General features: G+C 41.0%; 1 protein-coding gene across 4 annotated transcripts; it reads left to right on the top strand.

Moving 5' to 3' along the window:
- Nucleotides 1-53: 53 nt before the first annotated feature.
- Nucleotides 54-20891, top strand: LOC131877731 (uncharacterized). 4 transcript variants are annotated; one of them, XM_059223495.1, is made up of 10 exons: nt 54-174; nt 602-694; nt 9939-10618; nt 11795-11849; nt 11924-12108; nt 12235-12294; nt 15201-15287; nt 16246-16469; nt 20042-20510; nt 20594-20891. In XM_059223495.1, exons 3-10 carry the CDS (start codon nt 10538-10540, stop codon nt 20816-20818), a joined length of 1386 nt encoding a protein of 461 aa, XP_059079478.1. In that variant the 5' UTR covers nt 54-174; nt 602-694; nt 9939-10537; the 3' UTR covers nt 20819-20891. The 4 variants fall into 4 exon arrangements, with proteins under 4 accessions (XP_059079478.1, XP_059079479.1, XP_059079477.1 ...); XM_059223496.1 differs by lacking the exons at nt 54-174; nt 602-694 and adding an exon at nt 2484-3335 and having other exon boundaries at nt 9939-10099; nt 10185-10618; XM_059223494.1 differs by lacking the exons at nt 54-174; nt 602-694 and adding an exon at nt 2484-3335.
- The last annotated feature ends 1879 nt before the right edge of the window (nt 20892-22770 follow it).

The raw sequence follows: 22770 nt of genomic DNA, 5'->3' as shown, positions 1-22770 counted from the left end.
CACGAGACCTTCACAACTTCTGACTGCCTTGACATTCACATCACTGAACCACCACAGCCTCAAATGAAGAACCTGGTTCAACAGCTGTTTCCAGTGTGTTTACTTTCTCGAGTGGAACAGCCTCTCTCTCATGTGTCATCGACTTCGCTGTAGTGCACTCTCTTGGGCATCACTGTGAGTAACAGCTGACTCTAGAGGGAAGCGCGAAAAAGGATGACTTGATGTCTCGGTTTGGCATTGGAGCGCATGTTAAAGGGTTTTGAAACTTCAAGAAACTTCGAGATGAAGAAGGGAGGATGCTTTTGTATAAGATTTTTTTTTCATGTGGGAAGGAAACATTGATCAAGTTTAGGCCTCTGAAGGGTAGATGGTTATGAACGCCATAACGTTACTATTCCAAAGAGTATCTGGACACAAATGAAAGTCAAAATTTTTTTGGGACCCATGTCGTCAACAACTAATTTAGGTCAGATTAAGGTCATTTGATCTATCGTTTGTTCCCATTCTGTGTTACTTTGAACATCGAGGTACAGTGGTATAATTTGAAAGGTGTGTCCAAAATCTAGAATTAAGTCGTGACTAAGTAATCTTTTTATTTCAGGAACTACTGGCATGATTTCTTACTGACTTCGACACGCAAATGGAAGCAAACAAGTTGTAAAATTATTTCCTTTGGCTGAGCTATTTTGGTCGGGTAGGTGGCTTCCTACGTTGAGAACGCTTATTGGATAGTTTTCCTCAATATATTTCCTCTCATGAAGAGCTATTAAGGGATTTATTGTCGCACGATAGTCGTTGAACCTGTGCTTTTAATCGACCACCATTCTTCCGATCGAGCACTCGTTCAGTACGGTAAAGGAGTTGTTGCCAAAAGGTTGTGACATCTTATACATATTAGGGAACTCAGGGTTCAGTAAATAGGAGGTCTCCTCACTTCCTTCGTGACTCATTAATTAACTACATGGAACCAAACATTCGGCAAGTCTACACTTCAAGTAACGACCCAATCTCGCAATCTGTGGTTTGAAGAGCTGATAAATGTGCAAGTTACAAGTCTTCCCGTTTTGAATCAATATGATAAACGAGCTCTTCGTCTCCCCCCGTTCCATTCAAGATGAATGAAAACTGTCATTTGGCATGATTTTCCCAAGACGCAGTGCTGTATTTTAACGGTGAATGCTGAATTTCTGTTAGTATTGTGCAGATTTTTCGTCGTCGTTTCCCATCAGCATGCAAAGGGGGAGATTCTCCGGGTACTTTCAGCTTCGACTCTGATTGAAGATGAAGACTCATTCCCACATTCGCCCGCTTCCAGCTTACTTCATGAGATGAGTGCAAAGAGACCGAAAGATAATAAGAATCCGCGTACCAATTACGGTTGAAATCTCGTCTAATTAGAAGTGGAACGCAAGGTACAGTTGTACCTTATGTGCCTATTGCATACGTATATGCAAGGTTCAATCCGAGATCCCCCCCCCTGTACAATGATTATGGTGCGTGTGGGCTTCATTGAAAAAAATGCGGATTTGAACGAGTACCTTTCACCCTTATCATCCAACCTTTCAGGGGAAGCCGGGGTTTTGAGTTTTATATCCGTGCTCAAGAAGTCATTGGAGCATGAAATATCCAGCTTTTGGTCGAGCATTTCACCAGTTTCAATGCTGAGGGTCCATGAGCGAGAAAGATAGAAATTCATGCATGGGGTTCATGGCATGAAGTTTGTAGGCAAGTATTGGTCATAAGGGAGAGGGCCTCTTTGTACCGTTGATGGTCGACGGATCCACCCGGTTGGTGGGGACCAGCCACAGAACAGGCATGTGAGTGTAGTCATTGACTTTTCTCGAGCATGCAGACGTCAAAATGTTAAGCAGGGAACTCCGAGTATATTTCAAATCCCTCACTCTAGCCCTTTTTAACCAACGAGCGGTGATTGCTGGCACTTGATAGGTTTCGAGAGTGTCTCTTTGGCCAAATCGTCGGAACTGTAAAATGTTACCATTGGCAATCTAGTCTACCACCTCTTTTGGTAATAGTTTTATAGATTTGTGTAATATGTTGTTGGGTTCAGTCTTGTTTCAGTTTTGCTCTTGATCTGCTAACCTAGAAAAATGGTGAAAGGAGCAAAGTTCTAATATAACAGTTCCCCGAGAAAAACAAATTATTTTTGGTGCTTGCATAATAGCAAGATTTGACAAACGACATCAGCATGATAATTAGAAGCGAATTAATTCCCCATTGCGTCCATTGTGCGGAGGGTCCATTTGAGTACAAAGGGAGTCTTCGAGCCTTTTAGGGCTTAAGTGTGGTCTCATGTGTGATAGCCCGAAGAAGATAGATCATCTCCTTCAAGCAAGCGTATCATAACCATCGACAAGACCAAGGGGATCGAGACAATGGCAGATTACTCTCGCACATCCACACACTTTTATACGCACGTACCTTCTGTGCCCCCCCCCCGTTCATTTTATGGTACCTACCTTGAGAGGGTGAGTCAGAGAAAGAATCTTGGAGATCAACAAGTCAGGGCAGGAAAGTGCCTACATAGAACAACTTCCACACACTCGCTGCTCAGCAGGTGGATTACGGGTTTGTTCATTGTGTACGCCAAAAACCACCTGTATGAGGTGGTGCCTAAATCATGGCTTGGAAAAGCCAGAGGAGCCCTGAAGTCCGTGTGCAAACTTCCTTACTCCCTTCCTAAGTTTGGCGGTTCAAGTCGTCTTAAGACCACATCATGAGTGAGTTGTAGAAGTTGTAGAAGGCCCTTGTCGGATAGTTAGTTATCGATGGCTCGCTCCTCTTTCGTGTCAGTCAGTCAGTCAGTCGCGTCCAGGAGAGTGAACTGGAAACATCTCTCAACGCTTTAATGAATTTTATGGTTGCATTCATCTCAGCTCGTTCCCTCTGTGTGCTTGGTGGTTTCGTGGCTTGGTTATTTCTCCGAGTGTTGTGATTCCATTGAAGGTACTTACTTGCATGTCGAAGGTGGGATCAATGAAACTTGGCCTCTCCCTTCTCCACCTCCTCCTCCTCCTCCTCGTCATCATCATCATCATCATCACATTCATTCAGGTTTTGGGTTGTCAAGGACCAACAACAAGCATTCACCCAAAGAAAAGTGGTGCCATATTTCCATCGCCCCATGAATCAAAGTCAGTGACAGTGTATTGTTGAACCTCGGCATTCGTCGGTATTCGGCTCAAAATCTCTTCGTCAAACCCACCGAAATTTGTTGGAAAGGAACGTGCTTGCTTGAGGAGCTGGTAAAAACACAGCAAGAATAATTGCTTCGTCAGAGTGACTCGGCGAAACGAAATGTCCTTTAACTGAAACAGGTACAGCCCAAAATTGGATACATAGCATAGAGAAGGAGTCAACTTCCAAAGTCACGTGTTTGGGCTTCGATATTGTGCAGGAGAAATAACAACTTCAGGCCTATCTTGAGTGCGATCTGAAGGGCCGCACTCTCATAAATCTGATGCATTTGAAACGCACTCATACGGCCCTTGTTGTATTGGCGATCGCTTGTCCAATTAAGTAGATAAAATACCTCGGATTCATCGAATTACTTCAATCCCTACCACGGTCGTCCCACTCGAGTCGAATAAAAACTAGTCCGAGCCCGAGCTCAGAAATCAAAATGCAAATCAATGCCTACCACTTCAATGGAGCCACGTCAAGTTTGGGCCAGAACTGGAGACCTGTAACGGCCCACGAGTTTGAAATGAAGTGTAACGGTGATCATTTCACTTCTCCGACACTCAAAAGATTCGAACGTGGTTGTTAAAAAAATAGTGGCTCATCAGTGTGCTACATAGTACGTAGGTACGAGTAGGTTCGAGTACGCGCAGAGATAGTTCCACGACACTCTTCATAAACCCATAAAACCCCCCAATCATTCTGTTCGGGAGTGGAATACCCGATTCCGTCACATGACGATCAAACACATGCAGTTAGCTCTCTCTCCCTCTCATTCTACCAACGTCCTTTACATGTACAGGGTGAGTGCAATTTGGAGATAAAAAACACCAAGAGTATATAGTATATATATATAAATTGTGGTGAGAAGTCCATATCGTTGGCAGGACGCGTGCACCGCCTCATTGGGAAATGAGGGGCCACATTCAGAGCGGATCCATGGTTTTAATTAACGCGGAAAAGAAAGTGAGGCCGTCTGTGGTTGTCACCCTGTGATTTTCTCACTTTCTTGTGGCCAACCACGTGATGCTCAAAATGGAATCGAAAACCAATTTACCCGTCCATGACAAGTTGAGCTTCATTGATCATACGAAGAGAGGCTCCAAACAAATGGGAACTTTGAATCAAGTGGTTTTGAACCATTGAAGGCTTAGAAAAATAGTCAGCTTTTTCTATAAGGAATCATGGCGACGTCCTTGGAAACCGTTGAAGAAATGTGCTTTTGTAAATCGTGGACGGACACATTTGATTTCAAGTGATTATTATGATTTGTATGTATGTCACATTCAATTCAAATGGCGTGTCTTCTCTAAATTAAGGTCAAGGGATTGACACTAAATTGTGCATGCTTCAATTTTCAATACTACGTAAATGGAGGTGAAACGAGTGCTGCACATTTGCATTTCTTCCTGTTGCATTATTGTTCCATTTGGCAATTGAATTCAACACTAAACCGCAGCCCTCTGAAATTTCAAAACTTTACTTTTATCTTCATCTTTTGGCTATTTTTTCGAACGAACAAGTTGAAGAATTCAATTGTAGGAGCCTATTTGTTCTTTGGACTGGTACAGCCTTCGTATTTCGGTGAGATAGACTTTCAATTTCTCTTCATCCCCAATTGCTTTACAATCAAGTGAAGTGGATCAATAACTCCCTTGAAACTACTCGACAGCCATTATTTTTTGGGATCCAATTTTGAGGAGGCCAACTTTCGGAGGTTGAGATCCGCTTTTTCATCGGAATATCGATATTATTCTTCCTCTGTGGCGGACTTTCCGGGTTCTGCATAAATTACTCACTCCTCAGCAATAAAAAAGCCATTCTCCAGAAATGATTACCATTTATTGCTCAATTCACATCCAAACCAACTAACTGCCACAATGAATAAGGAGGCTCTTACCTTGAAGTTTACAAGTGTCCGTCCAAATGTTGGGAGGAAATTGGCAATCTAATGCCTAATTAGTAACCACTTCTTAAAACCATATATATTTTTTTCTTCACCAAAGCCGCATCGAACAGGTGTGTGTGCTTTGAAATTAGAGCCACAGAATAACCAGGATTATCCTTGGTATAGTTCTGCAACCACTTATGAACCGGGCATTCTGATTTAGATCTTCGATTGTATTTGAATGGTCATCAAAAACATGGAATACTGTCTTATGTGGCTGGATTTCTCATTGTGGCCAAGGACCAACACAAAAATATAAGAAAAACCGTCACCTCATTGTGTGATAGTGGTTTCCCAAGATGGAGTTGAATTTACCGTACTTCTCTTCATATGGATCACCCCACACACGAGATCGCCCTGTCATTGAATGTGTATGTACTATGTGGCTTTGTTATTGGTGATCAATAGATGCTGCTTCAAGCTTTTTTGTTCGAATTTCGAAATAGGAGTGTGCTCAGTTCGCCTTGCTCACCTTGTGTCATAAAATGCGCGAGACTCCACAAATAATGGATCAAAATACGAGTTCGTCTTCAGCCTGCAGCATTGAAAATCAAGCTCTATAGATCATTTGGAAACATGGGACAGAAATGGTTGAAGATGAGGTGCCTCCCTCATACTATAGATGAATACGCTGTGAATTTGAGATAGATGATTTTTCTCTATTTTACGACCATTTATCAACTATCCGCCATCATGATTAACCAATCATCAACCATCTTCTGTTTTGTAGAGCGTTTAGATTTAATATATGTATGCGTGATTGATTTGCTTTGGTTCATTCTTTGAAATCTGGTGGTTATCATGATGGACACAGTCCAGGTTTTATCGTGAGTTCTTAACCGAAAGAATTTAAGAGTTATTTAAGAGCACTAAATCTTAAATAGCATTGGCCTGATCACTTTAATGGATCCTTGAACTGGACGAGTTGTCAACTCTACAACTTCGCCTAGAGAGGAAATTTCTCGAAAGAACCATTTGTACTTATCTTAACGTTGACAACACAAATTGTTCGCAAAATCTTGTTGGTACAATCTCATAAGTATGACTGCTACCAATTCCCAAAATTACTCAACAAGGTAAATGAATTACAAAGAACCAGAGAAACAATTCGAGATTACATCTTGATATACGATGTGTTTGAGTTCAAATTTTCCTGCGGTGACCATAAAAATCGGATTCAATCACAGATAGAAGACAAAATCGCCCAAGGTGAGGGAAATCGTCATTGTGGTTGAATGGCGTATCAACCATCAAAAAGATGGTCTTTTTTTTCATTTTCATTGAGATGAATAGAAGTCGAAGCTTATCCAAATAATCAAGCCCACTCATAGACTCGTCATCAATACCGACTTCTCAAAAGCCCTTTGTTGAAGGTTCTATTCTCTTTGGTTAAGAAATCGGGCGCCAAAGTTTAACGCTGTCTTTCTTCTTAATGTAATAAGCGCTCTTTCTTCGCCATCTCAATTTGCAAGTTAGATCGGGAGTAAATGCATATCGAGTCTTGACTTGGGAAGAGACGTCAAATTCCAAATCATGCCATCATGACCGTCTTTGTCCATTTGGAAAGACACCGTCTGATCTTGTGAGTCAGTCACGAACCCATTTGTAAGTTTTAAGAGATCATCAGTCTTTGCATTTGTGCTCCCACTTTCTTCATGCTACTTGCCCAATAAGGTGCAATCCTCGTCATCATGAGACATGACAGAAAGCAAATAAATGTCTTGGAACAAATTGGCACTTGATGCAAGAACGCCATTATGCCATATAGATATTAGAGGTAAGAAAACTGAGAGGCTGAAAGGCACACAACGGCAAAATTAGTCGTCGATTTGAGAGAAAATTCATTTTGTAGATCAAATGTGGTGTGTCCAAATATCTGATTTAGCTTTTGGAATCAAATTTAATCAATCAAATGAGAACCATTTTTTTCACCGATCTTTTCCAAATACTTACATTTGTTTTAGTTTTCAAAATCTTCTTTTTACTCAAATCTTTGTTTTTCAATCTTTTACAAGTTGTTAAATGATGCACCCAAAAAGCGCATGTTGCTTTAGATTTTGATTTACTCAATGTAATATGATATAAGGGGTAGGACCCAACCACAAGCCACAAGGTAAGGTTAGCATGTTTATGATGGGCTTCTTTCAATTTTGACACCGAGAAGACCTTGAGTTGCCTAACCATTTGAAGAGTCTTCCCTTTCAGAGTAATCGTATGGAAATGTTGTTGTACAATCTGAAGCTCATAAATCTGGTCAAAAGAGAGGAGCATAATGGTGGGGAGGGCTAATCAGGGGGCGGTTGATGACGTGAAGGAAAATATCCGTGGGAGGAACTGAAGTGGGAGGAGCGCTCCCTTTTAGAGATGGTTTGTCATTTGAATTTGGCGCCCTTGCGTTATGGCACCACAGATAGCGATCGACACCTGCTTGGAAGCTGCATAGACTATGATTTGTTGAGACTTATTCAATGGTTTTTGGTCTAGTATAAAAGCTCATGGCTTTAGTGTGGACCAGTTTTATGGGCCTGATTGAATGTCTAATCTGATATTCAGCTTCGTTAACATGTCAGGAATGTGAGATTGCTCATCCAAGCTCATGTTGATTGGTGCTCAACACAGCTTGTCGACTGGTTTTCGGGGATCCATTTATCTTGGCCTGAGCGATAATTATCAACGCGAAAATGATGGATTGATGTTGAGGAAAACCAGCTCAAGACATTCCGTAGTACAATCCCCATTTCCTGGGGTCGCAAAGTTCAAACAATTCATAATTGTATGGGTTGCCTTTCATTGTTGGGTACCATCCAGAAAGACATGCTCGATCTGTCATGGAATCATGTGTCCAATATTACGAGCTCAAAAAAGGCGTTATTTAAAAAGATATCTGGTTTCTATGGGTACTTTCAAGTGCAACCTCACTTCATCTTAATCATGGCTACTTTCTCGCCAAATATTTGCTCACATCCTAATGGGACTTTTGAGAATTTCCATCCCAAAAGCGAGTAATGAAATACATCTCGAAAGGGTTCAATGGGAATGAATTTACATGGTTGGCTTTGCCCATGAAATGTCTTGTCGTCTTTATCGTCGTGAATGAAAATACAATTGACTTGAAAATCCGTCCAGTAGATTCGTCTCCTGCCACGTTCATTCCAAGTTGTATTGTGCAATGTGTGTTTGAAGTTTGAGGAATAGCTTTTTGCAGATTGGTCGATGAGTCAGATTGAAAGTTGGGATTTCTTACATGCCGATAGAAAGCCTTAGGGTCCGATCAATATCTCGCCCTCTGGGCTCGTTTAAGATTAATTTGAAGCGCCCTTTTAAAATCCGCTTCCATCCGTTCACTGATTTCAAGCCTTAAAGCCGACAAGGTCTGAGGCATCTTAATTTCAATTGACATAATTAGAAAAAGGTTTCTTTAGAAGAAAAGACATGTTTGAATGGAGTGTCGAAATATCGACATGTAATGGTTATACATGGGCCCCAGAAAAAAAGTTTCATTTAGTCAGATAATTCATACTTTCAATTCTTAAATTGACCTATGGTGTTTGAACATTTTAGATGTTTTGCAGAAATTGGCCACATTCCTCGAATTTTCAATTGAGGAAGAACCTACAGAGCACATTAAAGACAGGAGGAAATACTTAATGATAATCTTGGTTATGCAGGGTAGCATGTAGATTAAACATTAGATTCCACCATGTCTCCAGGTTAATTCGAAAGAAGAAGCGCTCATCACTTCTTTCACACACGTGTTGAATCCAACTATTGCTTTTATTATTCTCCATGTAGGAGAAAATGACATTGCATTCAGTTGAAAATTTCGGCGATTCCACACCTTGCTCATTTTATGTAGTTTCTGTCAAACTGCACCCAATATCAATTGCAACTTCATACCTTGTTCATTTACGCTCTTGCAAGAATATAGCATTTAGACACAATGAAACGATTTCAGCCAAATAAAGGACTAAGTTTTTGTGTCTCGTCCTTCAGAGGCCAGAAACAGATCCACGCTAGATAATCAAACAAGCAACATGTTATTTCCATTGAACGATTACGAGTAGTTGGCATATAATTTGAAGGATTTCCCAATTCACAACTTATACATGTACACATAGGTATGACCCCATTGTGGCTCGTCAATTGATCCAACCAGCCCAAATCGACTTGCCTTTGTGTAGGAGGCTAGCTCACATAAGCCGAAAAAAGCGCACTCGTATGTTCAGAATGTCCGTCATCGCTCGCTCAACATTTAGATACGGTAAATCACCAACGATTTCATCACAAACGTTTTTGATATGATCTGAGCAATGAATGCATTCAACTGTGTACCATTCAATTATTGGTTTTCAGCATTGGAAAGTAATTTGCGAATGAGAGCTGATAATTGCCTGGTCAAAAAAAGTATGAAACTAATTGGATGCCCACGTTGTACGATTGCATGATAAATACATGAAGATTATTGATCTTATTATCTGATTCCATGGTACTGACAGCTCATTGTCAGTGTTCTGGAATTGAAAATTTGAAAATTGACGATTCTTGGAAAACTGTCAGGGTCAAAAAGTGTCAAACTTTTACCCCAAACGTTTCAACCATCGTATGGTATGTCACGTGGGACAATGTCTTTTTCCCAACTTGCTTCATGGTGTGTGCCCCAGCAATCAACCTTAAACACCTTCAGGACGATTGATTGTCATGTCCTCAAGTTTTGAACCCTATTCTTTTAACCGTGACATGTGTCAGAATATTAGCAATGTGATGGTCTGATACGGAATTCTTTTTCTTCCAGACAAATGGCGACGGTTTGGCACCAATTCGTCCTCTCCTAATGCCCTCCTTTGATTCTCTGGCAGATCCGGAAATTCTCGAGCAGAGTTCAAGAGATCAAGTTGGAGAAATCCGAGCTCAAGCCATGAGAAACATTGAACCATTGAACACCAAGGTTGTTGGGTAAGAACAGGGTGGTGTCTTGTTCACTTGGGCCTGGAGTCAGGCAGTCAAAGAGGCCATGCCGGATTTTAGGGCCATATTTTAGGGCCCTTTGATGCCTGTTTTCGTGATCAAGAATCCTCCGTGGTGGTTTGGTGGGACACAGCTTCAAATGGAGGGATGCCATAAATTCAGAGACATGACATTTCGTGAGGGATTGGTTCGTGAGAACGCAGTTTGCGTTTCGGATGACGACATGGACGTATGAATTCCGAATCATGATTGATTTCATCCTTCAATCTCATTGAGATTCATTGAAAAGAGTGGAGCTTCCAAACGATCAAACCCGCATCAACGAACGATTGATAATCCGAAAAGAGAAAGAAAAAATACCTATCGAGGATAACTGTCGCCCTCCAGGACCCAAACAAGTCCATTATTCACCCATTCAAAATAGCCATGGCCACGAGCTCGTATATCAGTTCATGCATTTGTTGCTCACTTCTAACGGGATGCATTTTCACCGGGATTGTTACTATGGTAAGCCATTCATTATTAGTCCCAAAGACGCCTTTCACCATTGGACGGAGACAAAGGGGGCGGGGGGAATGGATATTTTTCTCCATTGACCGAAAGTATCTTAGGCTATATGTGACGGGGAAAGCCATTAGCTAATATTCGGTTGATTTTAGCTCTAGGGACAAAAAAAATTGGGCTGCAAGGGCTCAACACAGCAAAGGCTGTATATTGTGCATGGCATGTTATTTGAAAAGAACGACAATCTGCTGTTTCTGATAGCAGTAAACAGTTTTCTCCCTTAGCACCTCCGTCCAATGAGATTTTGCTTTTTTATTTTTATTTTTATTTTATTTTATTTTTTTTGTTTGGTTTTTTACGGGCTTTTCTAACCGCTACAGGGAATGTAATCCCCAGTACTAGAAAACTTTACCTGAAGAAATAAAGCTATTTTCTTCATTATCCGGGAAATATAAAATATAGTAATGCAGCACTTGTCAACAAATGAGCAGACCCAAATTCTGAATAGAAATTCCGCTTATACACTCGTAAAAATTTCAAATTTGCCAGGGATACAGGGAAAATAAGTATCTTGGCCTGAACATGGACAAGAGCCCGAAATATGACTTATATTCTTTCCCCAAAAGCTAGCAAGAACTAATACTATTTTAGAATTTATTTTTGCCAGCTTTTGATATTGCCCAGAAATTTGAATCTGAAAGAAGCAAAAACTTACGGCAGATCAGACTCTCACCTGTCAATAATGTTTAACCATTCGTAGCTTTAACCACAAACCTTTGTGCACAAGTCATCGTTCTTATGAAATAGATATCGTAGTCTCAATCGAGGATAATCTTGGGCAGTTTTGCTCACAATTTCGTCGTTCAAGAATCTATGCCCTCATTTGGTTCGAACCCGACCTTGCCCTTTCAAATCGAGCTTCAATGGCGCAGAACCAATCTGAAATTATGGCCATCCCCACTGGATATTTTTTTTCCAATGAAATCGAAACCCTCCGTCCAAAAGACCTTGACTTTGTGGCAAATCCATGATTACAAAATGAGAATGCAGATAGGTTCTCGTACTTCGAGAAGTTGGGGAAAACAACTCGGGCTCTTGAAGCGATGCAATATGACGTCGGTGGCTCAAGATGTTCTCTCGTTTCCCTTGGAAAACTCTTTCCCTTTGATTTGGTTCCAGTTCCTCTACTTGGCTGCCTTCGTCATTGAAGTGTGGTGGATTATCGAGGCTGAAGGTGAGTGTGTCAAATATATTCCAAGCTGGAACTTCCGTTGGAAAACAAACTTGGGTTTTTGTTTCATCTTCCAGTGCAACTTCCAATCCCAGCTTACCTTTTAACTCTGATCTACTTCTTCCTGACGATTCTGGCCATCTCCATGTTGGTGGGACTACGTACCAAGAAGACCCGGCTCGTTTTGGCATGGATCATATTCTTCCTGTTGTCAGTGATCCCAGAGGGAGGCATGGTCCTCTTCATGTCAGTCTACTCTTGGGTAAGATCTAGTAGCCAGAATCAAGCGACCGACCTTCACTGATCTCTGGAACCCATTTCCCTCTTCCTATTTTGGGGATCAATTTTCAGGGGAATACTAAAAATGTTCATGGATGGTTTCTTTTAGCATGGCGGCGTCTATGGAGTGATTGAACTGACAATGTGGGTGTGCCGAACTTTGATAAGTGTAAGTATTGTTGCCTGATTTGAAATGTCGAACCAGTTCCGCTTTGTAAGCATGGCCTGCTATTGGCTTCATTAATTCCCAAGATGTCTCTTTGACGTAGATTGTTGGTCTCTTGAGGTGAGAGAGATCTGTAGAGAGTTCCTGGTAGCCATTTGGGTTACCCTTTATGCAAATTGTGTAAAGAGACTTCAAATCAGATGCTAGATGCTATTTTAAGGCATTCAAAGCCGCAGTTACAGAGGTGTTCCACTTTGCTCATCTCCTTGAAAATTGCATAGTATGACTTTTCATTAAAGCTGATATTTCATCGAGGTTCTCAAGAGGCCTCGAGAATGTTGTGACCTTGAAATTGTTGACGGGTTGTGGCCGCCATACTCGATCTATACTCAAGGGACCATTTTGACACTTTACTTAAGGCTGAGTTTGAAATAGTTTTTGGTTGATTAAAAAAGTTTTTGCGTCCCAGGAGATAAGGGGATCATATTCGTTCATTTAATAGCCGATGTGACATCCACTCAAGTCAATAGCTTGCTGAACTCTTTTTGGAACTTAAAGCTGTTCGTCATTTGATTTGATTCGATTGCCTTTGCGTTACTTACAGAATGACAGTTCATAACGTTTGAATGGGTTCAAAACTGTAGCGTCACATTACACGCTTTGTTGAGTAAGGTTCCATATTAATGGCAAGTTTGCTTTAAATGACGAGCTTTTAGTTCATATTAGAGAAATCAAGTTGGAAACAATGGAAGATACTCTTCAATCAGTTTTGGGAGGACCCTGGTGAAAAGCTTTGGACAAAGTTTTTATCCAACAGGTTCGAAAAAAAGTTCACTCTTGCCAGCTTGCCAAATCTAGTCAATGTCTCAGCTAATATCTGAATTCTTGAGTCCAAGTGTCCTAAAGCATTGAATTGCATTTGTAAACGGCATTAGCGAAAATTCATTGTGGATGTCTAAAAGTGATCCCTGAGGAGTACCTAACCCGAAACAAATATATGTAATTGAATGGGGATATACTCATATCGGTCCATTACTTTGATATAGTATGCTTTCAATCTTCCACGTCTGAATGAATTAGAGCACACTTCTTCCATTTTTTCGCTTGATTGGCACGATGGACAGATACTTTCGTATGCGCTTTTGCCATACAAGAAGCTACTTTGGGTTTGGGAAGATAACCTCAATTGATGTGGGACCTAATCCATAAACGAGGTTCACGCGAGGTTTTGGGCCTCCAAAACCTCGAGCCTCATCGCAATTCCAAGTTTCATTATTACTGATTTCTCTTTGTGCATCAAATGGTTACATTTGCGTGCTAAATCCTATGCCATTTGATAGCCATTTGGTACGTTACTCATGGAGGCGACATTTAAGAACGTATGTACGTGTGATCTTGACACATTTTTGGGCTTTTAATCTCGAGGTTTGTTCGATACGGAGTGATTTGAGACTGAGATATGGTCCTAATCGCACACGGAATATGCGCCAATTCAATTAGTAGAGAAGCTTGGACTTTGGACTCAACCTGGCCAGTGTTGACAGCCTTGGCACGAAAGCTCATTTGTCTCTGTAGTAGTTCGGATTTTCAGCCTTTAAACGTGACAAAGACACCTGGCCTTTGAAGCAATTCAGCGAGACAATTCGATGAAGCTGCACACCACACCGCGTACTGATATGACGATTGCCTTTCAAGTAATGAGCAGGTTTCTTTTAACCGTTCAAAAGCCGTGACTTTGCTTGAAACTCTTGAAAACGGAGAAACCGCGGCGTATAACAGGGGTCTAATTAAGCAGCCACGATTTACATCCAATTGGGGATGAAATTTTCAAAAACTTGTTCTGACATTGGAAGAGCATGTAAAGGGTCCTTTTACATCACTCAATTTAATCAAATTCTAAATATTAAACAAGTTCCAGAAATATTAAGCCCCAGAAAAAGTTAATCCCAGCAACAGTAAAATGAACCATCCAGCTATAGTGGATTATCATCATTATTATTACTTTTTTGACTATCCTTTTGGCGACATTTTCATGTCCCTAAAGGCCAAGCTTGACTCGGATTCATTGGCGGTTTTGGTGGCCAAGGTCGCATGTACAAAACTCAAGTATTAAGCTTTTCTTTGAGACAAATCTGCAAGGATATTTCTGTCCGTGGATAAACGTCTAACACGAGGATAGATTCCTTCAGTCATCCATTTTTAGTAGACCACGGTGGTACCACCAGTGCTCACTGACCAAGAGTTTAAACTAATGCCAAAATCTTTAGGAACAGTACTTTTGTGTGTGGACTTCTTTACTGCTACTGGGAATGGAATTCCCAGCAATTCAAACCGGAAAAAATATTATATTTTTTTTTGATTTTTTTAGTCATATAAAATATGATACACCAACGAATTAGAGCTTCAAGATCTGGCTAGCTCTTGAGTATCTTTATAGTCACAAAAACAAGGAGAGGAACAACTGAGAAAAATGGCAATTCTAATAGTAGCTCAGGTCTGCATATTAACTCACTGACAAAATAAAACATTTTCAAAAGAGTAGTTCAAACATATCATGAAAACCGTCAGTTGCATATTCCATGGAAACCGTTTCAGAATGTTTGTCTCTATAACAAATAAACCTACACCCATACTCTTGAAATTTGAACAAACCAACAGAATAAATAACCAGAGTGGGACCTAAAGGTCAAAAAGATTTATGACCTGTGACCGACGAAATAGCATAAGATGCCTGTCTGTCATGGACAGAACAATGAATGCTCTCCATCAATCGGTTGTGAGAACGAACCCTTCAGATCAAATGTCCAAAAGCCTCAAATTTCCACTCAAAAAGGAGGAGAGAGGGAGGCATTTGTTTCGTTTTGCCAAGTCATGTCGGCTTTTTCATCCTTTTCCTGCATTCATCTCAGGTTGTGGGAACCATGTGCATCCACTCGCTTTATTGTGCCTGGAAAGATGAGAAATCGGTGCTCCGATCACTTCAAGAGCTGAACGTGGTAAGTTCCTATCCATCAATGTGTCTTTTAATGCAAAGAATGAATCCCTCTTCAATTGACGTGGTACAGGTTAATTGAAAAAGACCCATATGGACACGAAAGAAGGCCACTTCAAACATTGTAGGGCTAGACACACCTCCAATGGAAGTACTCCTCGGACTTTTTAATGTTTAAATTGAATGTATAACCATGGAGAGTTTTAGTCATTCAGCGCTGATCATTGGTCGAAATTGATGCAGTTCATCATCTCCTAAGAAAAGCTTTAAGCGTGGGTGTCTTTGAAATGTTGCTAATCAATGAAAACTGCAAGTTTATGCTCAAAAGAATCATGATCTTCTTTTGAAAGCATGAGTGAATGTAAAGGTATGAATGAGAATCAATAGTTTATGATTAGTTTTTTCACGGGCTTTTCGAACCGCTACAGGGAATGTAATCCCCAGTACTATTAAAATGAAAGGTTATAATTCGTCTACTTATTACCTTTCAATCTTTATATGATATTTGGTCCACCAACGAATTTGAGTTAGCAGACCAAGCTAATCCTTGAATGAAGGGTTGATCTGGAATGCTATCTAAAAATTTGTACAAATCTGACTTGAAAGATGCTACCGGATCAACAAGGCCTACGTATTCCCTACGAATATGTCAGACATTTCATTTGATATGTTATGCTTTGGTTAAGAAAGACTTGAAACGCTTTTTTTGAACTAACTAATACGTTTTGACAATAATTGACATCGAGCCCTCCTATTGGAAATCATTGAGGAACAATTAACCAAAACGACTCATTTTTTCTCAAAAATTCTTAAAGCGTAGCTGTGTTGCTTTTCATGTAGAACGTTATGGACTTTCCACTTGAAATATAATAGAGGCTTTGCCAATGACACTCCCCATTCCTCAATAGCCGTAGTATTCGAAAGTCCTTCCGGCTCTTCACAGCAGAGCATATTCGTTTCAGACCAGCGGCGATTTCCATCCCCATGGCATTGCCGGTGAATACCAACAGAAGCTGGCCGCCAACTCAACGTTTCTCGGCTATCAAAATGAAGGCTTCAACGGAAGCTTTCCAAGTCATATCCATCCGTCGGGAGGAGGTCAACATTCCGCCTTGGCCATAACCAAATACAGCTCGTCCTCGACGTCCGCTAACTCTAAGCCTTCCTATTCTAAATCCCTAAAAAGGTGAGTCTTTCGAGGTGATTGAGCAATAACTTACTCTAGTCTTGGGGGAGGGTAGTGCTGTTTCTCCGGACACCAAATGAGGAGCGACGCAATTTGAGACTTGGGACTGGATCACATCAGACGCTTGAATTGGGCAGGTGTTGGTATGGAAAGAACATGATGTCAGTATGGTATGGAACCATTTGACGGAGAACGACATGCACCAAACATACAAGGCTGTCTTTGTTTTAGTAGATTTGAAACACACAGATGATGTCCTAATTGAGTGTCCCGTGCTATGCAAGAAATTGCTCTCGATTCAATCATCGAATGTGTTTTTGTTACCAATATCGGATAAAGAAAAATGCATTGGGAACAACATCCACATGGATGTCAATCTGATCCATTCTTTACGAAATTATAACCTGCACTCGGGAATTAGAGTATCCATGTTCCATGAGCCGATTGGATGCAACAATTTTTATTCCAAAAAGAAACTTTTTGTTATCTTTATCTAACACGCTTACTTTTGACTACCCTGTATTCCCCTGCCACCAAGGATAAGATGGAGGCTTACTAGGTGCACATAGAGAATGGACTGAAACCACCGAATCGTTCCCTGAGCACATTTTGATGAAAGGAACACTGCGAATGGATTTAGATCATACGCATAACCGATTTTGCTGTTCTGAGAGAATTGAAAGGATAATTCCAGTCAAACCATGGAGATAGCGGCACTCCAGAACCCAAATTTGTCTAACTTTGGTCTTCTTTGGATAGGTCCTTGTGCATATTTGATTGAGCCTCGAGACCTCGTTGAACATGGTGGAGAAATCGAATAAAAGTTTTCTTCAGATTTCAATAGGCTTGGGGAGAGTCATGAGTGGGTTTATCTCCATTCAGATTTTAAAGCAAATGCGCATCTGCCCTTTCAAAGATGGGCCTTTGTATGTTCCGTTCCAGCGCTGAACTAGTAGTACCTATGCGAACGTTTTGAGCGTTGAACGCAGAACAGTCAAACTAAAATGTATTGACGAACCGTAATGCTTTATTGATTGGTTTCTCAGGCTCGGCTCTAAAAGAGCCAAAACAGCCCATTACAATATCAAGTTCCAACTTTTGAAAGAAATCAAAAGGCACATTCTCATTCATTCTTTTGCTGGACCAAGCACATGAACTATACCGAATGTAAAACAGAGGTTTGCCATTAAATGAGAGCCTAATTTAGCCTCCGGTCATCCCCATGTAGTAAAAGGATAGTAAGCTCTAACAAGCTTGGTGTATTTAAACAAGATCTAAGGAATTTTACCCTCCATTATCCTCAGTCTTATAGTGAGCATTCCTATTTTGGTTCACGTTATCTTTCAACATTGAAGCAAACAAAAAATATTGTTGCTTGCAACTTTTTGCCACATTGAGCAAACCCCAGCGAGTTTTGATCTCGCTGCTGCCAAAATTTGAGGAATGATGGACTTTCCAAATATCATATGACGGTAGGCGCCTCCCCCCCCCCCAAAAAANTTCCGATCTAAAAAAAAAAGACATCAATAACATGCAATGTTTGGCCACACTTATGTCTTTTTGGCGAAGACCAGAAAGTTAATCCATTTAAGTGTCCTCGGAACTATTCCAAGAGTTAAACTTACTTTTAATGTAAACCCTGTCAGATCAAATGGAAGCATCCACGCTAGATTCTTAAACGAACTTCTTTCGACATCAATGAGCGGAAAAAGTGATTAGACTTTTGTGATTACATGTAAGGTTTTGAAAGATTTCCCCTATAACTCGAGCACGATAAAATTCGTTTTGAAACAATCGGCCCTTTTAGGCAGTGATTTGTTGGAGACTGGCTCACAAAGGCGGAGAGAGAAAAATACACACCATTTTTCGTGTAAGGTAGGAAGTGAATAAATGGAACAACGAGGTCAAGGCCCTTTAAATATTTATGTAAGGCGGACGAAAGGTCCGCCATATCAATGATATTATGTCAATGAAATTGTGGTTGATATATATATTTTTTTTAATTTAGAGCTCTTAGTTGTTTGAATATACCGCCACATATGTTATATTTGAGCTCATAGGTTCGCTTCATCTGAGTCTTCGAATATTCGAATAATACAATTGTCGCGAAGAATGTATCGGCAAAAGTCGAAAATATTTCAAATCTGACTCAAGTTAAGTACGGACATTGGAAAATTCCCAGAGCTACTTTTTAAGTCGGTGAAGGCTCTCATATTTGTTAAAACTCAGAGAGAGGGGACAATAGGAAGTTCATTTTCGTTCATTTTGAAAAAGGTGTAATGCCAAATAAAGGCCAGATTTCTCTTCGAAAGACACGAGACTTTGTTATTTGTGTCTGAATGAAGTTTGCACTTTGCTCTGGCGTCCTTCGTGTTGCAAACTTGTAACGTGATACTTGGATGGTTCCATGACTTCTTTCTGAATCATTAATTGGCAATGTGGTCCAATGGAGCTTGACGGTTGCCACATAACGAGGAATTTTGGAATTTGCCCTTAGCTCAGGTTCATCATGAAGATGAAGCAAGCAAACGTAACGTGCGTAGTGGTAACGCATCTGCACTTCATAACGCTACTCCATGCTTTGATCATTGGCTAGTCTAGTCCTAAATTTTTGAGGATCATAAGTTGCTGCTTCGACGGCCTAATTAAATGAGCGACCCTTTGGCCAGTCTCGAGGATGAGCAACAATTGATTAAGTCTGGGTCAGTGGAGTGGGAAAATCCTTGCTTTGGGACATGATGTCAGGCTGATCGAGAGACTTTGGAAAAAGTGAGGAATGAACCGGTTCTCGTTCTCAGTTTCGCCACTAGCGACCTCTGATGGATTGAAACCCAATTTTCAGGGTATGGTGGGAAAACGAAAATGAGACCACGAGAGACCACTGCTAAATTTTAGGAGCCAAAAACTTTGAGATATTCCACAAATTTTGTCTTGGAAGTGAATGGATACGCAAGTTGGTGTAAATATTTGATGGCCCGTCTGCCAGGAGGAAAACGCCTGTTGAATTGTTTCTATATCCTTGGCTTAGTTTTTATTCGCCTGAATTTTGAGTGCCTTTAAACGAGACCAATGCCGATTCAAAACCTCCCTCTGTCTTTGAATGTAGTGGCGTGGCAAAAAAGGAAAGAACTTCTACACCTTGGTGTAGTGAAACGGGGGACAAAATGTAATTTATACATGTGGTACACATTTCGCGGGCTTTGAGGGGATTTGAAATGAGGGAAAATTCACGTAGTGATCGAGGGTTTCCGGCTCAAACTTAAACAAATCCGCCAAATCGCTAACCTTGCGCAAACATCTTGAGTCTGACAAGGCAAGCATGTTTTCACCATTCAAACCTGAAGTTGAGCGGTTTTTCCTAGTTTTAGCATGTGCCCTGGGAAATCATTTATTACACAAAAGAACACTCTCCCAGTCTGAACCCATTAATCTTAATCGCATCAGGGTGGTGGGAGTTCCATCTGACATCCAACGTTAAGTTACCATTAGCGTCTCCCAAGGGCTCATGAAGTCGGTGGCCATGGACCCATGACCAACGCTCTCACTCGGCACGCCATCATTCCTCTTTCCAGATCGTCGTCCGCCGCTTCGGGGGGATTCGTTTCCGCATCCAGGTTGAGCCTGAATGATATTGGTTTGGCACCCCAACAATTCAATCACATGCCATTGTCAGATCAGCTGTCGACTGTCCAGCGTCAGCTGTCAAGATTGTCATTGAACATCACAGATTCGGGGTACCGGAAGACCGAGTTCGACACGTCCAAGTTCTCGCGTTCTCTCGTGTCCAAAAGTCGTACGCTCTCGCAATGGGATCTACCCTCATTTGGAATGGACCCTGATGCTCCAGTGTTCCTTCAATCGGGAACCTATGGCAAGGGCGGGCAGTCCATCAGTGGAATCCATCAAAGCCTATTGTTGTCAGGGGATCGGAAAACGACTAAGAGTTCACTTCAATGGTATCGACCTCGGTCGCTGGTCAATTTAGAAGACGATACCTCATCCATTTGGTCTGGGATTGGACAGCCTGTATCCCAGTATAACGTAAGAGCCATGGCCTTTAGCTATGGCTTTGAATGGATGGATTTGAAATGGTGGCCTTATTCATTTTTGATTTGTCATTGCAGAGCCTAAACCGTCAGAAGCTGTCGAGTCAGTTCCGAGCCCAATCTCTAGGGGCGTTGAATTTTGGACATTTGAACGAAGAGGCCCTACTTCATGGCAGCGTCGGGCCCTATTTCCATTTTCGGCCTGAGGACCGTAGGCCTCGAGACTTTCCCCAGGGGGGAAGTCGAATATCACTTGGACAGTACTCGGACCACATTGACCGATACCGTGATGTGGCCCTTTGATCCATGATCCCACTTAGTACACCTATCTCTATCTCTCTGTCCATGAAAAATATACCCATATTTACCTAGTAGATATTCAGCCAGTAACTGGTTCCAAATCGCATTTTTATCGTACTCTCAGGGGTATGTCTCAATTTGAAGAGATGACCAAGCAAGCCTAGTGAAGAGGGAAAGCTTTCGATAATGAAAGACAAACACGTGGAATCGAGTTAACCGTCTTGTTTTGTCTCCGGGTGGAACGAACGTAATCAAGGAGAGGGAGAGAGACGTATGTTTTTGGGCGTACAAGTAACAATTATAGTAAACAACACTAGAAGTTTGCCTTCGAGGGGAGCTTCGGGGAGCTTCGAGGAAGTCGTTGGGCTTATTAGTTTTCATCATCTCTCTCATATGACATTTTATCAATGGAAGCACTCCTAGATTGAGACATCTTCATCAAAGGTCAAAGTGCTGCTCAGAGGTAGTTTTTGACCTACATTTTTTTTCTTTTTTTAAAGACGTCAAAAAATGAGCCCAACCATATTTGTCTCGGGGCTTTCGAACATTTAGTAACCCTCGATATGTCTTATTAACGGCATTTATTTGGCTTTGACAGTCCATTACAAGATTTATTCAAATGCTATTCCAAAAATGTACAGTATGCATGCTGAATTGGAAAAGGTTGAAACGTGGCGGTGTCGCTTATCAAAGGAGCAAATGCAGTTCTTTTTTTGTGCGGACTTTTTTACCGCTACCGGGATTGGAATCCCAGCAATTCAAGACGAGAAGATAATTCATTTTACTTGACTTTTACTTATATATATTATTTGATCGACCAACGAATTGGAGTTGGCTGATCTGGCTAATCCTTGAATATAAGGTTGATCAGGAATTTTAGTCAAAAACTTGTCCAAGTCTCACTTAAATTCTGCTACTGGATCAACGCCTACATAAGCCCTACGAATATTTGAGGTCGTCAAATTACACAATGAAGGAGCCCGCGAAAGAAGAGAGTTGGACTTCATTGTTCTAACTAGCCTGGATTCTCACATTAAGCCTGTACGGTCACTAGAATTGACCCTAAATCCTGGGTCGGACAAACCTTATGAATGCTTCTGAAAACGTACAATATCATTTACCTTTCGCACCTTCTCTGAGTACTGTACAATCCCAACCTTTCTAACCTCTCCCAATAAAAGAGCTCTCTCATTTCTGTGATGTTCCTAATAAAACATCTTTGGACCTGATCGAGCTTTTGCAAACCTGCTGAACTAATTGGAGCTCGGTTCGGTTTAGAAATTTAAATATTTCTCTCGTTCTCTCTTTGACTGGTTTAAACTGAATAATTTGTCACGACAAACTTCATCTCATCTGAATCATTGAGCGCAAAATACTATTGGAAATCCCCGTGGATTATGGGGAATGCATTTATGCAAAGGCTTTGGTTGCATTTTTAATCCCTTGGTTTTCCTTCTCAATGGCATTTATTGGATTGAAGTCTTTCAGCGGAATCAATTTAGAAATTGAATTGTCAAGCATTTATTCTTTTTCATTTGTTGCCGCCTGAATTTGAAGTTTCATTAGAATTTCATCTGTACTCTCGACCATCTTAAAATGCAGTTTTATAAGGAATGAACAATATTTCACAAAAGCAGCCCCTAAAAAAGATAGCGCTAGAGGTTGAGGTGTAATGGCTAGCGGAGCTTCCTTATGTGAGAAAGGTTCTCGGTTTGATTCTTCTCCCTGACTTTTCTAAAGGAAACTTTTGGACACTAACCACACCCACATGCGGAAAACCAAATGGATACGGACGAGTCACTGCGTTTCGGGCACACCCATACGGACAAGTTCATGGCTGACTTCACTGACCAGGCGATCCAACATTTCAATGGAAACAGAAAAAAATGAAGTCAATGGCGAATGATCTTAATATGTGCTCTTTAGCGGTTTATTGTGCTTGCAACAAAAGCAAG

The sequence above is a fragment of the Tigriopus californicus genome, chromosome 3 (assembly GCF_007210705.1).
Source record: "Tigriopus californicus strain San Diego chromosome 3, Tcal_SD_v2.1, whole genome shotgun sequence".
NCBI classification, from domain to species: domain Eukaryota; kingdom Metazoa; phylum Arthropoda; class Copepoda; order Harpacticoida; family Harpacticidae; genus Tigriopus; species Tigriopus californicus.
The sequence above is the reverse complement of the archived record's forward strand: the minus strand, read 5'-3'. Positions and strand labels throughout refer to the sequence as shown.